General features: G+C 35.0%; 2 protein-coding genes across 2 annotated transcripts; one reads left to right on the forward strand and one right to left on the reverse strand.

Annotated features, from left to right (window-relative positions):
* The first annotated feature begins 2,662 nt into the window (after positions 1-2,662).
* Positions 2,663-4,903, forward strand: LOC107891895 (60S ribosomal protein L14-2). The gene is made up of 5 exons (XM_016816822.2): positions 2,663-2,848; positions 2,940-3,041; positions 3,686-3,815; positions 4,069-4,181; positions 4,706-4,903. The coding sequence occupies exons 1-5, from the start codon at positions 2,846-2,848 to the stop codon at positions 4,760-4,762; spliced, it is 405 nt and encodes a 134-aa protein (XP_016672311.1). The 5' UTR covers positions 2,663-2,845; the 3' UTR covers positions 4,763-4,903.
* A 12,670-nt stretch (positions 4,904-17,573) lies between these two features.
* LOC107892642 (uncharacterized) lies at positions 17,574-21,399 on the reverse strand. Its single transcript, XM_041100198.1, has 5 exons — positions 20,623-21,399; positions 20,032-20,472; positions 19,708-19,783; positions 18,723-19,474; positions 17,574-18,386 (listed from the first exon to the last, which is right to left on the reverse strand). The coding sequence occupies exons 1-5, from the start codon at positions 21,397-21,399 to the stop codon at positions 17,574-17,576; spliced, it is 2,859 nt and encodes a 952-aa protein (XP_040956132.1).
* Between the last annotated feature and the right edge of the window lie 404 nt (positions 21,400-21,803).

The raw sequence follows: 21,803 nt of genomic DNA on the forward strand, positions 1-21,803 counted from the left end.
TCTCATCATTCGATATTACATTTCCATATATAACATTCTCATACTATCAATTTAAATTCTAAATACTTATTGATTCATTTCATAATGTCACATTTCATATATATATATAATACACAATTTCTCATCTCATAATTTATTCATTTGTATATATGTAAATATAATTGAGATATCAAAGTAATAATTAAGTATTTAAATTAAATAAATAGAGTTCGAGTTCAAAGACTACGAACTTACATAAATACGACAGAGCTAAGATTCAGAGATGACTACTCGGCGGTCTTTTCTTTTCCACGGTTGATACCCGATCTACTATTTTCTTGATATGCATTCAAAGTTAGTAACAAAATAGCAAAGCTTTCTCCAAAGCTTTCCATGGTTTTCGGCAGCAACAAGAAAAAAGATAAACACCCCTCTCCCCCACTAACCTTTTTTATTATTATTTAATATCCTTTTATTAACATTTTCCTTTGTTTTATTAATAAAATAATAAATATAATATAACTATGATCTTATACATGATAATATTCATACTTTTCCACTATCAAAATCTATAAAAACAATGGTTTATTCATTTAATAAGTCCTTCAATATAGATTCACCTTATAATTTAGTATTAATTCTTACTTTTATTACTTATTTGATTTAGTCCTTTTATTTTAATTAAACACTCTTTCTTCAAAATTACATAACCAAAAATTTAATTCACTTTTAATATAACTCTGCAAATATTTTTATTAAATATTTACGAGTTCAGTTTAGGGAAACGAGGTCTCGGTATCTCAATTTCCAAAACCGTCGACTTTAGAACTGATACACTTGTATCTTGTCTAACTTTCCAATAATTAAAATTATTAGACCAAACTTCAATATAATACTGTAATATCCTTGCAAATATTAATAAATAATAGTCACTAATCCTATCATAGGAAACAGTATTCTGAAACCACCGTTTCTGACTTCATTGACTTCCGGGTCGTTACAATGCCATCAAGTCATCATTGTAGGATGTGTGGGGTAAATGTCTTCGATGGTATGAGGATGCCTATGACGAGACAAATTTTGTCATTCATTTTGATTTGGTGGTATGGAGCAGTTGAATCTATGTGAGGTTTGGTGATCAAAGAGATTACATTCTTATTAGAAGGTTGGGTGCCTGAAGGAATGGATGGTTTGCATCCTTGAATGGTTACCTTCTACTCATCCAGGTGGTTAGGACACACCTTCTCTCAATGACATTTTGATTTTTAGTAGGTGGGGTGCATACCTCGGATGGCCTTTCAATTTGCCACATGTCCCCATTTGTAAGGGAGGTATAACAATATTTCCCCATTCAAGTAAAAACAATGTTTATAAAGTGACATTTTTTGAGACAAGTTGTTCTTATGCCTCTTGTTAACACCTCATTAGCGAACGATCTCTCCTAATAATTTTATATCATGTAAACACTTTTTTACACGTCAGCCTTTTTTTTCACTTTCAATCTAATCCAATTCCTTCTCTTTCTAGTTAATTGCAATTTATTTTCAAAGAAAGAATTTGTAGAAAATTAAATGCATGATATGCTATATGACAAAATTTCAAGTCATTCAAGTGTCAAAATTTTAAGTTATTCAGTGGCGAAGCTAGGGGGCTGGTAGGGGTTTTGGGCCCCCTAAAATGAAAAATTTTCCATTTAATCCCATGTATAATTTATATAATTTTAAATTAGTAAAGGTAAAATTATACTTTTAACCACTAAAAATGATAAAAAATTGATTTAATCTTTTAAAAATTATAAAGATATAAGCTATTAAAATGGTGAAATTATATTTTTTCTATTGTAAAAATATACAATTTAATTTGGATCCTCCCAATAATATTTCCTGACTTCGCCTCTGAATAATAATTTTAATTTTTTAGAAACGCGGACTTTAAATATTATATATAAAAAATATAAGATTTAGTTAATCATCATGATAATCAAAGTAACAAGCGAATAATGACTTAAAAATCTTAAACTTGCCAAACAATTAAATTCAGTGTCAAGCTTAACTTTGTAGCATAATCCATTGTTTAGTTTTGTAAAGAGCAAATAAACAAAAGACAACCTCCTAATTATAATTACACTTGTAATTATGGAAATTAAAGTGACAAGACACTTACAAAAATGCATTGATGATATCTTATGTCATGCAAACTGCTAAAAACAAATACTAGACATAGAATTTGATACCAATGTATAGTTAAATTCCAACCTAACCCATATTTTAATTTTAATATTTTATTAAACGTTAAAATATGTTGTTAGTCTTTATGCTTTAGCACAATTTGAGATCTAATCTCTATACTTGAAAATTTTTTATTTAAAAATTCTAGTTCAATTATTAATATGGTAAATATTTTCATTTTTCTATCAAAATTTGACAATTTAACATGTGGATTAGACTATCCTCATGTGATGTGATATATGATTGAAATAAATAAATATGCTAAGTTGATAAATTTTAACAAAAACTACTGATGGCAATAATGTCTGGACTAGTATTTTTTAAATTAAAAAAGTAAGAAAATTGAATTTTCAACTTTTAAGAACTAAATATCAAATTCTATAAAAGTATAGGGACTAACAGCATATTTTAACGTTTATTAACAATATTTATTCTGTCTAATAGCAATATGGGTTAGATAAAATTGACCCGAACCTAAAGCCCATCATCACTAGTAGAATGAATAGATCCAACGGTTATCAACATTCTGTAAAAGTACCATATAATAAAACCCTAACTTCTCAAAACCCTCATCACATTTCTTCTTCCGCCGCTCAATCTCTCCTTTTGGTTCACAACGCTCTTCACGCACGGTAAAAATGGTGAGTTTTTCTTCAATCTCTATCGCCGCCCTTTTCACTCTCTTCACTTTTTGATTCTTCTTCTTCTTCTTCTTTATTTTTTTTTGTGTAGCCGTTCAAAAGGTACGTTGAGATCGGGAGAGTCGCTCTCGTTAACTACGGCAAAGACTATGGCAAGCTAGTCGTCATCGTCGATGTTGTTGACCAGAACAGAGTATGTAATTTTATTTAGTTTTTATGTATTTATTTAATCTATGGTAATGAAAAGGAAATTTAGTTTTTAAGTAGGATTTAGTTGTTTCCTTCCTGTTGAGATTGATTTGGAAAATAGGTTCTATGTTTGAAAGGTTAGGACCAAGTGTGTAATCGAGCAAAATCCGAGTTCAAGTTGTAAGAAGCTCAAGCTTAACCCGGAATTTGAGGTTTTAAGCTCGAGTCGAGTTTGATCTAGCTTTAATTTTAGATGTTGAGCTTGATTCATGATAGCCATTGAATTGTTTGACTTCAATCTCTATTTTCCATCTTTCGAAACAAATTAAAATGAAAAAGTTAACGAGTACTAGCATATCTCATTTACGCCCTTAGTTAGAACCCGATATATCTGCCTCCAGAGGTGTTGAATATGTACCGACATTACAAATTAAAATGAAAAATTTTAATTTGTTGACCTGTTTCTGTTTTGCCTTGGTTGTTAGTTGTGGTAGTGTTGTATATGCATACCATGTGATGATATTGAGTTAGTAAATGTGTTAAACGTGCAAGTTTAGTCGTAAATGTAGTTGAAGAGGACTAATATGGATATGCTAATAAGTTGTGTAAAACTTGATTGGAACTTTTTCTTGTGTCTCGTCATTGCAGGCTCTAGTTGATGCCCCAGATATGGTGAGGGGCCAAATGAACTTTAAGAGGCTTCAATTGACTGATTTCAAAATTGACATTCCTCGTGTTCCAAAGAAGAAGACACTGATTGAAGCAATGGAAAAAGCTGGTAAGAAAATCTATTCTTGTCTGCCAGTGTTGTTTTCACCTTCCATTTTTGTTGAAACACTTGTGTCTAACGTTTGTATCCTATGCATATTTGGACATGAGTTGGTGATATGATTTGCCCAAAACTTTAAAAATACATAAAGCTTGGAAAAATTTGAACATACTCGTGTTGGAAACATATCCGTTTTTGACATTTTTATTCAAGTCCAAGTGACATAGCTTTTTCTTTCTTTTTGTTCTTATTGGAATGGAAGATGTTAAAAACAAGTGGGAGAATAGCTCATGGGGTAAAAAGCTGATTGTTCAAAAGAAGAGAGCATCTCTCAATGACTTCGACCGATTCAAGATCATGTTGGCCAAGATCAAGGTTAGTTATTGGAACATGTAGAGTGTTTAGTTGTTTGTTTCATGTTAGGTACTCTTGAGTAAGAGTGAAATCGAGTCGTGCATGGCTGATATTAAGCTATAAGAAACTTGATATCAAGCTTAACAGAAGCTCGATTGAGTTTTGCTTTTAGAGCTTGAGATCGATTTAAAAAAAAACAATTGATTGCCAAGCTTAGCTTGATTAAATTTATTTATTACTCTGAAAATATAGTTTTATTCTCTTGCTCAATTTCAAACTTGATAATTTGTCCTTGTGCTTGAACTTGACGTTTATCAATATTAATTAAAAATAATAAAAAAAACAACGAGTTAGGCTTATGAACTAATAAAAGAACTCAAGTATTAGGATACACAAGTCCGGCTCATTAAATAGCTCAAATCAATAGTTACTTAACCACATTCATGTGTTTTTTTACAATTAAAACCCGAATAACTTGGAAGCATTAGTATCTTGTTTCCGTTGTTTATCTAGACTCTGAACCAAAAATGGATATGATTTTGCAGAAAGCTGGAGTTGTGAGGCAAGAGCTTGCTAAGTTGAAAAAGGAGAATGCATCTTGAAGTGATTCAGAAGATTTTGGGTATTTTGCTAATTTTGCCTTCAAATATTCTGCATTTTGTTTTTTTATTTTTATTTTTATTTTGTATGTTTTGGTCTGAGAAAGGATTAAAAAGAATCAATTGAGGGCACTATCTTTAGTACATGCAACATTTGATTTTGGAGGTTATGCCTGTCTCGGTTTTTAGTTCAATTAGTTGAACCAGTCGGATCATATAACACGGGCCAATTGATTAAATTGATGGATTTGATCTGATAATTTAAACCATGGTACGAAGTATGGTGGCCTCAATGCATCTGGTAATCGAGGTACCTCCAATGGCGGAAGTTGTGCTAAGTGACGCTGTTGTTCTCTCATATGTTATTTTCATCTTCGTCAAAACACAGTATTTTTATTGCTCACATTAAAACAGTTCTTTTTAATTAGTATATCATTCCTCCCATCCAATAATATATCAAACTCTAATAACTTAAAAAAGAACAAAGAGTGAACACTCACCATTACCTAGACTTGAGTGTGATTGTTACGTGCACATGTTTATCCGCCAAGGTGGTATGTTCAGTTTTCTCTTTTTAAGTTTTTATCATATGTTTAAGCTTGACTTGAGATCAAATCAATATGTCGAACATGGGAATAAAACCTTGAAATAATATAAAATAGTATATCTCCATTTTCGACACTAACCCAAATTTGAGTGGGGAGAATTAACTAAACTAAGATTTCAAATTTGTGGGTTACACGTACAAATTCTAAAGAATTAGGGTATTCTAAAGAATTAGGGTCAGTTCTTCATTGCTTTTGAAAAGTACTTTTGAAAAGTGCTGTGGAAAAGTATTTTTGAGAAGTGTTTTTGAAAAGTTTGATTTAAAATTTGAGTGTTTAGTATTGTTGTCAAAAAGTGTTTTTGAGAAATAAAATATTTATTTTAGACATATTATTATCAAATAACAAATATGTATTTAAATAATATTTAAATTAATTAATATTATTATATTTTAGTAATAATATAAAAATATTATAACTTGTTAATATTTAATATATGAAATATAAATTGTAAATATTTTTAAGCAATACATATTAATTATTTATAAAATTTAATTAGAATATATAAATTATATTTTAAATATTTAAATATAACCATTAAATATTTGTAATTAGTATTTGAAAAAATATTTTTTTATTTTTAATTAATGATTTTAATACAATTGTAATTAAACACCAAGAAAAAAAAGAAAAATATTATGTTATTGAAGGGGTGAAAAAGTAATTAAGCATCAAAAGTGCTTTTGGGAGAGGAAAAACTAAAATTTTTAACATCTCATTTTCAGCTCATTTTCAAAAGTGCTTTTGAAAAGTACTTCTAAAAGTTAAAAATTTCAGCCAAAAGTAACTTGTTCTTCACAACTTTTCTTTTAAAAGTGCTTTTGGAATTAGAAGTGCATTTTTTAAGCAATGAAGAATTGAACCTTAGTCAGAAAAAAAAATCGATGTTCATAAATATTTGAGTGCCCGCTATCAATAGCCATTTTTATTTAAGAGCCCCAGATAAACAACCATAACAATGTAACAATTGTGTGGGCATGTGTTATGGGGAGTAATCTTCCGGGCTTCCTCCGAGAGTTTGAGATCAGAATGCACTGCTATATATCAGTTTCCATCTCCCTTGCAGCTTTTCTCAAGTTCCTTGGCAGCATCATCGGACTTTTGGAGATCATCTTATTTGCAGTAAAAAGGAAAACGTTATACTTAGATTGCTGGTGGCCTAAACTTTTAATTAATAAAATTTTAAATATATATTTTAAATGTCTAGAAGTTTTTAAATATACTTTTATAAATAATTAAGTTCTTTACTTGGATATGGTAAAATTTTAGTATAAAAAAAAGTTAAAATATGTTTAGTATTAACTTTGATAATTATAAGTGCCGAGTTCCGCTTTCAAGCTTTCACTACTATATCAGAATTAGAGTAATTATTGTGCATGTAAAACAAATCAACGTGTCTAATACATTTAATGATGACATTTTAGTTTTTCAACTGTAATTAACTTACGAAGACCTTGATATCCATGTGAGTTGAGTTGCGTGTAATATGTAGAGTTAAACCTTATAAATAGAAACAAATCTTAACACCCATTGGTATAATGTTCTTCTTTAATTAATATTTTAACCTTTTGGAAAACCTATTGTTAATAAATATGTTCAATGTAGCTCGGCACCGATGGTTATCTAGTTTAATTTAATTTTAATTTTTACCTTTTACCGTAAATCTAACTCTCACAAATATAATTAGGGACTATCAAGATCTTAAAGTGTTTAGGGTTGAGTCAAGACGGTCTCTTAATGCTTTTTTTTCTTCCTGTAAGAGTTATTTCTTATTTCACAAATACTTGCCATAGAAAGGAAGAAGGGGGGAACAAGCACACTTAAAGAGTGCAGTACAACGAAGAGTTGTATGTTGTGTTCGTGAAAGATGAATCGCTCCCGAAAAAGAATCCATTGATTCTCTCCCAATTGGTTGGACTGTAGGTGCGATGATTTGCTTCACGGGCGAGGTCTCTGGTTTAAGTCCAGGATGGCCCAACTGCACCAAGGAAAAGAATAGAAAAAGCATCTAACTCCTTCATGTATGCTCCACTTGGCTCGGGGAATATACCTCAATTGGTAGAGCTCCACTCTTGCAATTAGGTCATTGCGATTACGAGTTGGGTGTCTAATTGTCCAAGCGGTAATGATAGTATCTTGTACTTGAACCGGGGGCTAATTTTTCTAAGTAATAGGGAAGAGGATTGAAACATGCTACTGAAAGAATCTATCGAGACAAAGATGGGTTGTCAAGAATGTATAAGAGGTAGGATGGATGGTTGGTTGGTCAGATCTAGTATGGATCGTACATGAACGGTAGTTAGAGTTGGCGACTCCCCTAGGTTCCCCTATTTGAGATCCTTGGGGAAGAGGATCAAGTTGGCTTTTGCGAACTTGATGCACTATCTCCCTTCAACCCTTTAAGCGAAATGCAACAAAAGGAAGAAAAATCCATGGACCAACCCTATCGTCTCCACCTCGTAGGAACTATGACATCACCCCAAAGACACCTTTGGTATCCAAGGGTTACGGATCGACCATAGAACGCTATTCAATAAGTGGAATGCCTTAGCTGTCCACTCTCAAGTTGGGCAGTAAGGGTTGGAGAAGGGCAATCACTCATTTCTAAAGTTAACATTCTTAAGACCAAATAGTCAAGGGGGGAAAGCTCTTCGCTGATCCTGATTCTTGTAACACTCCAAACTCGGCCTAGACGTTATGACCAGATTTGGAGACGTTACTACCATTAATTTAAAAATCTAGGATTCATTTGATTTGTAAAACGTTTTTAGCTTTTGTTAAGGAAAATTCGAATTTGTTTTAGGAAAATACCTTTATTAAATATTTTGATAAATTTGTTGATTAATTACTTGTAAAATACTTACGTTGTAGGGGAAATACTTAGGTGAGTCCAGTTTTGGAAACACAATTTTTTATTGAAAAAAATTAAACGTTTTGTAGATTAGATTTAAACCCACCAAAACGTTTAACTAACTAAAATAAAAAAAATATCAATCGAAAAATTAAAACAGTCCCAAAAATGTCCAAACAGTCCAACAAAATCAAGACAGTAAATTTTAAGAAAAATAGAAAAACTAACAGAAGAGTTTAACCGAGCTCCCGTCACATTGATCCATCCTAAGTCTGTAAGCTACCTGAGAATCAAACAAACCAAGAATGAGCTTACAAGCTCAGTGTGTAACTTATATAAGTAGAAATATCAAATATAATCTTCAATCATGCTTTCAGAAGTCAAACAGATATACATATCATATATAGAAATAGAATCAGATTTACGTTCCTACCCTCATCTGCTACAACCATCTTTGACTATCCCAACACACCATATAGGGTATTAAATACCCATTCGGCCCTACATATCGCTTAGTGTCGGTATGAAACTTTTCAGAATATTTGCAGCTTAGTTGTCAGATCAATAAGCGATTTATCTCCAAATTCAAATATACACGTGGCTGAGCCACCAAAATCGACAGGTAATTATATTGCCCACACTTCCTCCATAATATAGACCCCACCCCATTGCACATACAGAAATAAAAGATGCCTGAATTTACATATCATACATGCTCATATAACATATGTAAATCATGTTTGATGAATAACAAATCAGACAAATCGTATAACAGATCATACATTTCATATCACATTACATATTAATTACACATATTTTACACGTATTTATATTAAGTTTTATGCTAACAGATTAACATAAATCACGTTTTATAACTTAGGTTATAACATATAGACCTTACAGAAGGCCTACGTTCAATCTGAATGACACTTATGGCCCTAGGAAAAAAATTTAAATTTTGGGCCCACACGTCCGTGTGGCCCACATGGCCTAATTGGCCTAAACTCACATGGTCTAGCACACGGCCTGTCACACGACCATGTGTCATATACGGCCTGGCACACGGCTGTGTGGCGTCGACAGTTTAAATTTTTGACTTTCGTCGATCACTATTCTCTCGAGTTTTCGTTATACACCTGGTCAAAATTCGATGTAGGTTTAAGAGTCTAGTATACCAATACTTAAATTGACAATTTATACGAGTTAAAATCTAAAATTATAACAACCTCAATCGATCAATTGGACATAATCATCACAAATCGAACCTATTTTCAGTAATTAACAACCCCAAAATGGCAATAACCATTTACCCCAGAATGTAAACAACACCCTTACAAGCTTAATCCGGCAGAAAATTAATCCTTTAGTGACCTTCACCTAGAAAACCAAACGATTAACAACGGAAAACGCGGCATCCAAACCCCACTTAACCAAGAATAACAAAAGGAAACTTCAATAATAGAAGAAATAAAAAAATAAAAAAAATAAAAGATGGTACTTACGCAAGAATCGAGTTTTAAACAATTCAATTAAACCCTCACCACCAAATATGAAACAGATAGCAAGAGAGTGGGAGAGCAAGGTCGCAGATAGGGAGCGAATTAAAAGAAAGAAAAGAATGAAATGGGAGCCCAAATGATGATAGAGTGAAAAAAAAAACAAAGAAAAAAAAATCAAATTGTAGAAGGTAGGGGAGTAAGAAGGCGACGTGAAGTGGGGAATGAGGGAACAAAAAAAAACAAGAATCGTATCTTATTATTATTATTTAAATAAAAAGAATAACCACCTACGGGTTATTCAGCTAAAAAAAGAGTAGAAATCTATTTCTACAACCGAACAAATATCTATTTAGAGAGTTTAAATTAAATCTAAGCTCATCTTCAATTTAGAGTGTTAAAAATTAGTGCATCTTACTGGATTTTTTAATTTACTTGTTTTCTTTATCAAATAAGTTGGTTCCTATTTTATAGGGATATGATCAGATTATGTTTTGTTAGTTGAGGTTTTAGTGGGCTATTAGTTGCAGGTTTTTTAGCTTTAACGTTACATGTAGTTAAGCTATTTATATGTCATTTTATCTAATGTAATTTTGTGTTTTCAGTAATCAAAAACGTTCTTCAATACTTTGAGCTTTTCTTGTTATTATTTCTTTCATTACCTCGGTTATTCCCTTTTGTTTTATGGTATCAGAGCCAGGTTATTCATTGGTTAATTGTGTGAAAGGGTGTTTTGCTAGTTGCTGTAATGGAGGTTTCAAATGGAGGAAATAATCATATTGGTATGGAGAAGCTTGTAGGCACTAACTACAAGTATTGGAGGATGTGTATGGAGGCATTTCTTCAAGGCCAGGACTTGTGGGGATTGGTTGTTGACGCTGATACAACAATCCCTCCCGATATTCCCGAGAATGCCGAGTCACGAAGGAGGTGGAAGGTCAAGTGCGGTAAAGCACTCTTTGCTTTGAGGACTTCTATTAGCAAAGAGTTCATTGATCATGTTCGTGATGTTAACTCTCCAAAAGAAGTTTGGGAAACGCTCGAAAGGTTGTTTACCAAGAAGAATACCGCAAGGTTGCAATTGTTGGAGAACGAATTGGCCGGGATAAAACAAGGAGGTATGTCAATTTCAGAATACTTTTTACGAGTTAAAAATATTTGTGCTGAAATTTCAGAGATAAATATGGATGAGAAAGTTAGTGAAGCTCGTTTGCGTCGTTATCTTATCTGCGGTTTGAAGAAGGAATATGGGCCTTTTGTCACTTTTATTCAAGGGTGGTCGACACAGCCTTCGGTGGAGGAGTTAGAGAATTTGCTCTCTAATCAAGAAGCTTTGGCAAAGCAGATGGTGAAAAGTTTCGAATCTGATGCCGTTCTCTTCTCAAAAGGGAAGCCAAGCAAGAAGAATGAGTTTGGAAATAAAGGCAGATTTGAAGACTTTAGTTCGGAAAAAGATGACAACTCGCAAAGCAAAAAGTCTTTCAAATGCTTCAAATGCGGAATGACTGGACATATCAAGAGAAATTGCCGTGTAAAGATTTCCAAGGCCAATGTCGCGTCCACAGAAGAAACCGATAATCGACTCAAATGGGAGCATTGCTTTACTGTTGAAGCTATTGAATAAAAGTCATCAAAAGCTTTTGTCAATTATGCTGATAACAAGAATAAGGAGTGGATAATTGATTCTGGTTGTTCTTACCATGTAACCAGAAATGATATTTTGTTCTCAGAGATGCATGAACACCGTGGAGATCGAGTTATTGTGACTGCGGATAACTCCACTCATCCGGTAGCAAAAGAGGGCATTTTGGTGATCGATGTTACCGACGATACGAGAACCAAAAGTGTCAAATTGACTGATGTGTATCATGTTCCAGGTTTGACGAAAAATTTAGTTTCAATTTCTCAAATTATTGATTTTGGAAAATATGTCTTGTTTGGCCCTAAAGATGTGAAGGTGCTTGATAATGTGAAAGAAATTTCTGTTGATGTTGTGTTTTCTGGTGAAAAGAGAGGCTCGTTGTTCGTTATGTCAGCAGGTGAAGCTTACGTGAAGAAAATAAGCCAAACCGATAACGTCGTTATTTGGCATGCTCGATTGGGTCATGTGGGGTACCAAATGTTGCAACAAATTTCTTCGAAAAGGTTGTTAGATGGGATGCCGATCTTGAAGAGTGTACGTGAAGATGTGATTTGTCAAGGCTGTCAATATGGTAAATCTCATCGTCTTTCTTTCAAAAGCTCATCAAATCGGAGATCTTCTTTGCTCGAATTGGTTCATACGGACTTGATGGGACCAACGAGAACACAGAGTTGTAGCGGCCACTGTTATGTCATGGTTTTGGTGGATGATTACTCAAGGTTCGCTTGAGTGAAATTTTTGAAAGAGAAGAGTGAAGCATTATCCAAGTTTGTGGAGTTCAAAGCTGCTGTTGAAAAAGAGTTTGGAAAGAAGATTAAGTGTCTTCGAAGTGACAATGGCGGAGAATACATGTCTGATGATTTTTTTCAGTATTGTGATGACAACGGCATCTGTCGTCAAATGACTTGTCCAGATACTCCACAGCAGAACGGAGTTGCAGAAAGAAAGCTTGGTTATCTTGCTTCGATTTGCCTTTCATGGCTGCATGACAAGAATCTTCCTCGAGAGCTTTGGGCGGAAGCTATTCTTTGTGCATGTCATATGACAAATAGGTTGCCTCCTTGGCCAGGTACACAGAAATCTCCTTTTGAGATTTTATATGGTGAAAAGCCAAATGTGAATTATTTTTGAGTCTTCGATTCTATTTGTTATGTACATGTTCCGAAATCGAAAAGAACTAAACTTGATCCGAAAGCAAAGAAGTGTGTATTTGTTGGCTATGATTCTTACAGGAAAGGATGGAGGTGTATGGATCCGGATACGAAGAAGTTTACTACTTCGAGAGATGTCGTGTTCGATGAAGTATCATCTTTCTACTCCACTCAAAGATTTGCTGCAGAAAATATTATTCTTGAAGGTGATGGTGAAAACTTGGATGAGCTATTTCTAAGAGTTAATTTGCAACCATTCACTGATGATGAGTTGGAAAATGAATCTCCAACACCAACTCCAAGTCAGAATGTTCAACGACATGAGGGTGGTGAGCAACAGAGAGTGAGGAGGTCTACCAGAGAAACGAGACAACCTGAGTATCTTAGAGACTATGAGGTGCAACTTAATCATTGTAGTATCACTTCTTGTTTCTTTGTTGGAGTGTCTGATGAAGAACCAGTAAGTTATGAAGAAGCCAAAGGCCATTCAAAATGGGAGGCAGCCATGGAAGAAGAAATCGAAGCTTTAGATAAAAATGAGATGTGAGAGTTGGTTCCTAAACCAGAAAATTGTAAGCCGATCACTTGTAAATGGGTTTTTTGCGTGAAGATAAAATTGGATGGCACCGTTGATAGATTTAAAGCTCGTCTGGTGGCTCGTGGTTTTTCTCAAAATTATGGATTGGACTACGAGGAGACGTTAAGCCCAGTAGCAAAGATGGTGATGGTGAGATCGATTATTTCGCTTGCTACGTTTAAAGGTTGGAGACTATGGCAACTTGATGTAAAGAATGCGTTTCTTTACGAAGATTTAGATCGTGAAGTATTTATGGAGTAACCTGTTGGCTTTGTCCCTAAGGAATTTCCCGATCGTGTTTGCCGTTTGAAAAAAGTATTATATGGCCTTAAGCAAGCGCCACGAGCATGGTATGGTAAAGCTGCTCAATATCTCATTTTTTGTGGCTTTAGAGTTTCTGAATCAGATTCTAGTTTATTTATAAAATTGGAATCAGGTGCACATCTCTTGGTATTATTATATGTTGATGATATGATAATAACTGGAGATAATGAATCAGAAATTTGTAATTTGAGGAATGACTTGTCTGTTCGTTTCGAGATGAAAAATTTGGGGAAGATTGGATGTTTTCTTGATCTAGAAGTGGAAAAATCATATCAAGGTTACTTTGTTTCTCAAAAAGGCTATGCAAGGAATCTCTTGGAGCGTTTCGGTATGGGGGAGTCGAAAGAAAAAACTACTCCAATAGAGCCGAATTTGAAGTTGAAGAAAGATGATGGGAGGCCGTTGGAAGATGTAAGGAAGTTCCGACAACTTGTTGGAAGCTTAATCTATTTGACCATTACAAGGCCTGAAATTTCATACTCTGTTAGTGTTATTTCTCAATTTATGCAGAATCCAACAACTATTCATATGGATACAGCAAAGAGGATTTTGTGTTATGTTGAAGGAACTATTGGTTATGGTCTTCTATGCAAGAGATGTGATAGCTTTATGTTGAGTGGATTTACTGATGCCGATTGGGCTGGAGATACAAACGATCGTCACTCGACTTCGGGATATTTTTTCAGCATCTGTTCAGCAACAGTTTCTTGGTGTAGCAAAAAGCAAGGTGTTGTTGCTTTGTCGAGTACCGAAGCCGAGTATGTGGCAGCAACTATGGCTGCACAAGAGTGCATTTGGTTGAAGAGGTTGATTGGAGACATATGCAAAGGTGATTATGCTGTAAAAATCAAGTGTGATAATGAAAGTGCTATTAAGCTTGCATCGAACCCGATTTTTCATGCTTGAACGAAGCACATTGAGGTTTGACATCATTTTGTTCGAGGAAAGGTTCTAAGTGAAGAGATTGAGCTTGTAAACATTCGCACTAACGATCAAGTGGCTGATATTTTCACTAAGGCTTTGGTGAAGCCTAAGTTTCAGCAATTTAGAGATGCTCTTGGAGTTCTTGATCGTAAGCATGCACTAAGGGGGAGTGTTAAAAATTAGTGCATCTTATTGGATTTTTTAATTTACTTGTTTTCTTTATCAAATAAGTTGGTTCCTATTTTATAGGGATATGATCAGATTATGTTTTGTTAGTCGAGGTTTTAGTAGGCTATTAGTTGTAGGTTTTTTAGCTTTAACGTTACATGTAGTTAAGCTATTTATATGTCATTTTATCTAATGTAATTTTGTGTTTTCAATAATCAAAAACGTTCTTCAATACTTTGTGGTGGGTGTCGAATCCATCAATATAGACCTACGCCTAATTTGCGATTTAAGCAGTATAGGGAGTAGGGTCGATCCTTCAGAGACTGGGTTTACTGTAAATTGTTGCTCGCTTGACCAGATTTATGTCGGGGCAGCTGTCGTGCCCAAGACGTTCGGGGGGATAAAAATTTGAAAACCTGAAATAAACAGAAAAATAACGTCAAAAGTAAAAGTTGAAAACAAAATAATAAAAACCGTGAAATAAATATTAAGAAAAATTAATTAGAATGAGCTCAGCTTTAGACACGAATTTTCCTCGTCTTTGAACCGATCCTCGAAATTGGATGAACTCCTCTTTTCCAATAAGCTAGTTATAGCTACCAAGGACGCCTCGGACACCAACTCTTCCTTGTGTAAATTAGTTATGGAATGTCCAATAACTAATTCTTACCGATCGAACAACCACGAAACGTTCGTGATTTAGAACTCCGGCAGCTTTGCGTTCTAGAAGAGCCTAGCTCGAACCAATGTCCTCAACCGCTTGGGACATTTAAATCCGGTTACTACTTCCCTTGACGGAACCAAACAGCAATCTCCACTTGGCACGCCAATGTGTTCACAGAAAATCGATTAGAAACGTTCCTTTCGGAATTCCAACTGTACGTCTAACCACACTAAATCAAACGACGTCTTTTTTGACTTAGTGTTGATCTGACTTTATGAGTTGACGAAATCATACTCTTAATTCGGAGAAGTAATAAGTACTGGAATTTTAGGAGTAAATGGCTCGGGTTCGTAACTCACGGGTTTTGACGAGGCTAATTTCGGCCTAAAGCTGAAAATGGGTTTAGTTGGCTAAGGTTTGCGACATGTTGGTATTTGATAAATTAAATAAGGTAGAAATGGTGAAAAGATGGGTGATATGATTGAGTATGGGGGATGGAAAAAATAAATATACTAAAGTGGGGTGGTTGAAAAAGAGAATTTGAAAAAAGTGTTGTAAATGGTAAATTGTAACTAGCTGGAAGTTTTAGGAATTGAAAGTTAAATAAACTAAATACGATAAATAAATTTGTGAAAAGTTGATAATAAAGGTGAAATGGATGGTTTGCTACTGGAGCTAATAAATTGAAGGAAAACAAACTAAGAAATAACAAAGGCTACGTGAGAAAGGAGAGAATTGAAAGACAAAAGCTAAATATTTTTTGATTGATGAAATGATGAACAATACAAGCTCTATTTATACTAGAGGATTTACTAAATTAGGAGCCAACTAGTCATAGGAAATTAAGGAAAAATATCCCATAATAAAATAAATCCCAAAATATTCTCCCACTAACTCAAAAATTTCAGCTAATTAATCTTGGAAAAATTCTTCTTTGGCCCTCCTTCTTTGCTTCTTTCTTCAATCTAGCCCAATTGTTTCCTTTTTCTTCTATTTAGCCCCAAATTGCATTCCTGCACAATATTCAATAAATATGGCAAAATTAGTGGTGCACTTTCATAAATTAACCAAATTAATTACATAAAATATGTAACTTTAGTATTTAATCAATTCCCCCTACTTAGCTTATGCTAGTCCTCGAGCATTTTGTATGTATCTGCAAAAGGAAAAATGTTCTCCAAAATAGGACTTGACCCACGTGGTTTGCACATTTCAACAATTTAATCCTAGCACATTAACATCTCAAATAGCCTAGCCTAAGAAGTAAGTAAATATATTTCAGAATTTATGAGAGCTTGATAGGCTTACCTTTCATTTTATTATTTTTGTACTTAGGGCATTTTCAAATTTTTTGACGCGAGACATGATGACAACCCAAGCACCATATTCCGGTTACTCAATTCGGACGTCTCTAAGCAGGTTATTTCGCCCTACTCATGATAACTTATTAGCGGAGTGAGTGCAAAGAAATTGGGCAGCCACACGAACCTTTTTACGCGAGACATGATGACAACCCAAGCACCATGTTCCGGTTACTCAGCCCGATGTACAACCCCAATTTTTCACTCTTAACATTCGTATCAGAGGAGTATTTTTTTTTGACATTCAAAAATTTGACATATGATAAAAAGTAGGCAGTCAAGCAAACTTATAATTCCTAAAAATTTCTTACCCACTAAGTCTAGGTTATTGAAAAGTTCCATGTGTAAAGAATTAAATAGCTAAATAGGTCAAACCATAAGTGTACCATCCCAATTTATCAAAAGAAAAATTTTACCTTTTACCAAAAACATGCAAAAATAGCGATGACAGATAATCATATTAGAACCAATTTATGTTTCCCTCCCCCATACTTATTTTACATTATCCCAGTGTAATTTAAAGAATAAAAGTAAAGATAAGTAGGAGAAAGAGAGAAAAAAGAAACTCCTCATGTATTTCAATGTCGTGGAGGGTGGTCTCGTAGATAGAGTGGGCTTTGGCTGAAATAAAAAGAATTTTGTGGGTTGACATGTGGAATTTAATTTTGTCTTGGAATGTTTCCTGTAAAAATAAAAATGAAAATAAAATAAAATAGTAAAAATAAATAATAATAATAATAGGAAAATTAAAATGTTTTTTTTTTCAAATTTATTAGCTAAGTTATAAAGTCGAGAAATAAATTATTAAAAACCAAGATTACGAGATTTGGTAAAACAGTAGTGATGAATGTGCCAAGTAAGTTCCCAGGAAAGAGAGGTGAGTCACAATGGACATACTTAAGTACCAAGTCTTTACTTAGACAGAACTAATCCTCGACATGCATTTTCATTTTACATTTTACCAAAAATTTTATTTGCATAAAGGAAAAGAAAATTTGGGTTGCCTCCCAACAGCGCTATGTTTAACGTCGTTAGCTCGACGACCTGTTATTCAATTTTCGGGCTCCTCGAGAACAATCTCCTCAATCGTGTGCGTTTGAAAATTCTCGTAGAAGGGTTTCAATCGTTGTCCATTCACCTTAAAGCACTTCCGGGTTTCTTCGCTTTGAATTTCCACTACACCATTTGAGAATAAATTAGTGATAGTAAATGGACCTATCCATTTGGATCGAAGCTTACCAGCGAAAATTTTTAAGGTGGAGTCGTATAGGAGAACTTTTTGTCCTATTGAAAACTGCTTCCTAGTGCTCATCTTATCATGGAATGCCTTCGTCTTTTCTTTATAAACTCGAGCATTTTCATATGCATCATTTCTAATTTTCTCGAGTTCCTGAATGTCCAACTTTCGAGCTCTTCCAGCGGTCCCCATCTCCATATTACACTGCTTAACTGCCCAAAATGCTTTATGCTCTAATTCGACCAGGAGATGGCACGGTTTACCAAAAACAAGTCGATAAGGTGACATGCCTATTGGACCCTTGTAAGTTGTCCTATAAGCCCAAAGTGCGTCGTTTAGTCTTAAGCTCCAATCCTTTCTATTAGGTTTAACAGTCTTCTCCAGTATGGACTTGATTTCTCGATTTGACACTTCAGCTTGTCTGTTTGTTTGTGGATGGTAGGCAGTGGCAATTCGTTGAGTCACTCCATATTTTTCCATAAGTGCACTTACGAGTTTATTGTAGAAATGAGTTCCTCTGTCGCTGATTAATGCTCGTGGGGTGCCATACCTGGAAAAGATAGAACTTTTAAGAAAGTCAACCACAGTCTTAGCATTATCATTGCGCGTAGCCTTTGCCTCTATCCACTTAGAAACGTAATCAACAGCTAAGAGTATATAAAAATTACCGAAAGAAGAAATAAAAGGACCCATAAAATCGATGCCCCACACATCAAAAATTTCACAAATATGGATAGGAGTAAGGGGCATCTCATTTTGTCGACTAAGGTTACCGACTTTTTGGCATCTTTCACAGGTTTTACAGAATAAGAAGGCATCACGAAATATGTTTGGCTAAAATAGTCCACACTCTAGAATTTTATGTGCGGTGCGTTTGGGTCCAAAGTGTCCTCCACATGCATAAGAATGACAAAAAGTTAAGATAGACTGTACCTTTGTTTCTACTACACACCGTTGGATTACCTGATCGGAGCAATGCTTCCATAGGTAAGGATCGTCCCAAATGTAATATCGAGCGTCCTTTTTAATCTTATCTTTTTTAGACCTTGGTAATTCTGAAGGTATAGTACCTGTGACAAGATAGTTTACTATATCTGCGTACCAAGGATGAACCGCATTTGCTGAAAATAGGTTTTCATCTGGGAAGTTGTCTTTCAATGGTGTGTCATCTACTGGAATCGGTAATCGACTCAGATGGTCAGCTACTAAGTTCTCGCATCTTTTTTTATCTCGAATTTCAAAATCGAATTCTTGCAGAAGTAGAATCCACCTAATTAGTCGAGGTTTTGCCTCCTTTTTCCCTATCAAATATTTCAAAGCTGCATGATCATAAAAGATAATCACTTTAGTTCCCAACAGGTAAGATCTAAATTTATCTAAAGCAAACACAACAGCTAATAATTCTTTCTCAGTGGTTGTGTAATTGCTTTGGGCAGCATCCAAAGTTTTCGAAGCGTAGTAGATAACATGAGGCTCTTTCCCTATTCTTTGCCCAAGAACAGCTCCCACACTTCGATCACTTGCATCACACATGATTTCAAATGGGAAGTTCCAATTCGGTGGTTGCACTATGGGGGCGGAGACCAATTTCTGCTTCAGTACGTCAAATGCATCTTTACAAGTCTGCTCAAATTTAAATTCTTTATCCTTCTGTAATAGACTGCAGAGTGGTTGCGCGATCTTCGAGAAGTCTTTTATGAATCGTCTGTAAAATCCTGCATGGCCAAGAAACGAACGAATTTCTCTTACAGATGTGGGGTAAGGTAATGAGTTAATAATATCCGTTTTTACTTATCGACCTCAATACCTTCCGAGGAAACTATATGACCTAAAATAAATCCTTTGTCAACCATGAAGTGGCATTTTTCATAATTTAAAACAAGATTAAATTTTAGGCATCTTTGTAATATCTTGGCAAGATTATCGAGACATTCGTTAAAAGAGTTACCGTACACCGTGAAATCATCCATGAAGACTTCAATGATTTTCTCGACATAATCAGAGAATATGCTCACCATGCATCTCTGGAAAGTGACCAGAGCATTATAGAGTCCAAACGGCATTCGTCTATACGCAAACGTTCCAAAGGGACACGTGAAAGTTATTTTATCTTGATCCTCTGGGGCCACCGGAATTTGGAAAAATCCTGAATATCCATCGAGACAAAAATAATGAGTCTTACCAGCTAATCGCTCGAGCATTTGATCGATGAAGGGTAGTGGAAAATGGTCCTTCCGGGTAGCTGATTTAACTTTCTGTAATCGATGCAAACCCTCCATCCATTCTGGACTCGGGTAGGAACTAGCTCTCTAGACGAATTTTTCACCACTGTCACGCCAGTTTTCTTGGGCACGACATGAACCGGGCTAACCCAATCACTGTCGGAGATCGGGTATATCATTCTAGCATCCAACAATTTCTGGATTTCCTTCTTCACTACCTCTATCATGGGTGGATTAAGGCGCCTCTGAGCATCTCTTTTTGGTTTCGTGTTATCTTCGATGGAAATTCTATGCATACAGGGGGATGGACTTAGCCCTTTTATGTCAGCTACTGTCCAACCAATAGCCTCCTTATAATCCCTCAGAACTTGTAGACTTTCCTCCTCGTCTTTGGTTAGTTTGTTTGACACTATCACCGGTAAAGTGTCTTTCTCTTCCAAAAAGACGTACTTGAGGTGGTTTGGTAATGCTTTAAGCTCCAAGGTTGGTGGCTACAAAATCGAAGGCAACATTTTAGCTTGGGAAGGTAATAGTTCAAATTGGTTACCTCGATTTGTCGACGATTGCTGAGTCTCTAAGTGTTTGACAACTTTTCACAACGGATCTTTTATAATTGATAATTCGTCGAAGCGACTTAAAACATCCATGTCAATGCTTCTGTAAAGGATAGTTTCTAACTCATGAAAATCATGATATTCAGAATAAGTTTGAGTTAAACAATCTATAATATCAATGCTAGAGATATTTGATAGTGAGTTAGGATGACCCATCGCTTCGTAGACATTGAATTTCACGATTTCGCCGTCAAACTCCATTGTCAGTGTTCCGCTCTGAACGTCAATTTTTGCACTTGCAGTACTTAAGAACGGTTTTCCAAGCAAAATGTCAGACGAATTAGTTGAGTTATCGTCCTCCATATTAATAATGTAGAAATTTACAGGGAAACCTAATTCGTTAACTTTAACAAGGACGTCTTCAAGCAACCCTTCGGGATAGACGACTGACCTGTCCGCCAACTGGATTATCATTGCTGTCTTTTTCAGAGGACCCGCGTTAATCAACTTATATATAGGATAAGGCATAACATTAATGGAATCCCCTAAATCACACATGGCTTTCTTAATGCCTACATTACCTATCTCATAGGAAATAGCGAACATACCTTGGTCCTTGTATTTGGGCAGAACTTTCTTTTGCAGTACTGCGGAGACATTTTCTCCTACATTTACTCTTTTGTTACCTAGTAACCTCCTCTTGCTAGTACACAATTCCTTGAGAAATTTTGCATAACGAGGGATTTGTTTGATAGCGTCGAGCAAAGGGATATTCACCTCAACCTTCCTGAACGTTTCGAGGATTTCTTTTTCCTCCTTTTCTTTCTTATCCTTCGCAAGTCTCCCTGGAAAAGGAGGTGGCATCACAACTGGTTTCTAAATTTCTGATTCTGGTCTGGCTTTTGATCAGGGATCTGCTTTTCCCGTTCCTTGTCTTACCCAAGACTTTTGTCTAGAACTGGTTCCAAAATTTTTTCGCTACGAAGAGTTATTGCACTTGCATTCTGCCGAGGATTCGGCTCTGTCTGGGAAGGTAATTTACCTTGAGACTCCAAACGATTAACTGCCATCGAGAGTTTACTAACTTGATTAGTTAACTCTTGTATTGATGCGTCTCTCCTTTGTTGGTATTTTGCAGCATCGACAGCAAGTCTCTCCATAATAGCTTCAAGAGATGTGCTCGGCTTAGGTGGCGGTTGCGGTGGTTGCAAAGGTCTCGGTTGGTATGACGGATTATATCGGGGGTTAGCTCCGTAGTTCAAGTTGGG

This window comes from Gossypium hirsutum, chromosome D09 (genome assembly GCF_007990345.1).
Source record: "Gossypium hirsutum isolate 1008001.06 chromosome D09, Gossypium_hirsutum_v2.1, whole genome shotgun sequence".
Classification (NCBI taxonomy): domain Eukaryota; kingdom Viridiplantae; phylum Streptophyta; class Magnoliopsida; order Malvales; family Malvaceae; genus Gossypium; species Gossypium hirsutum.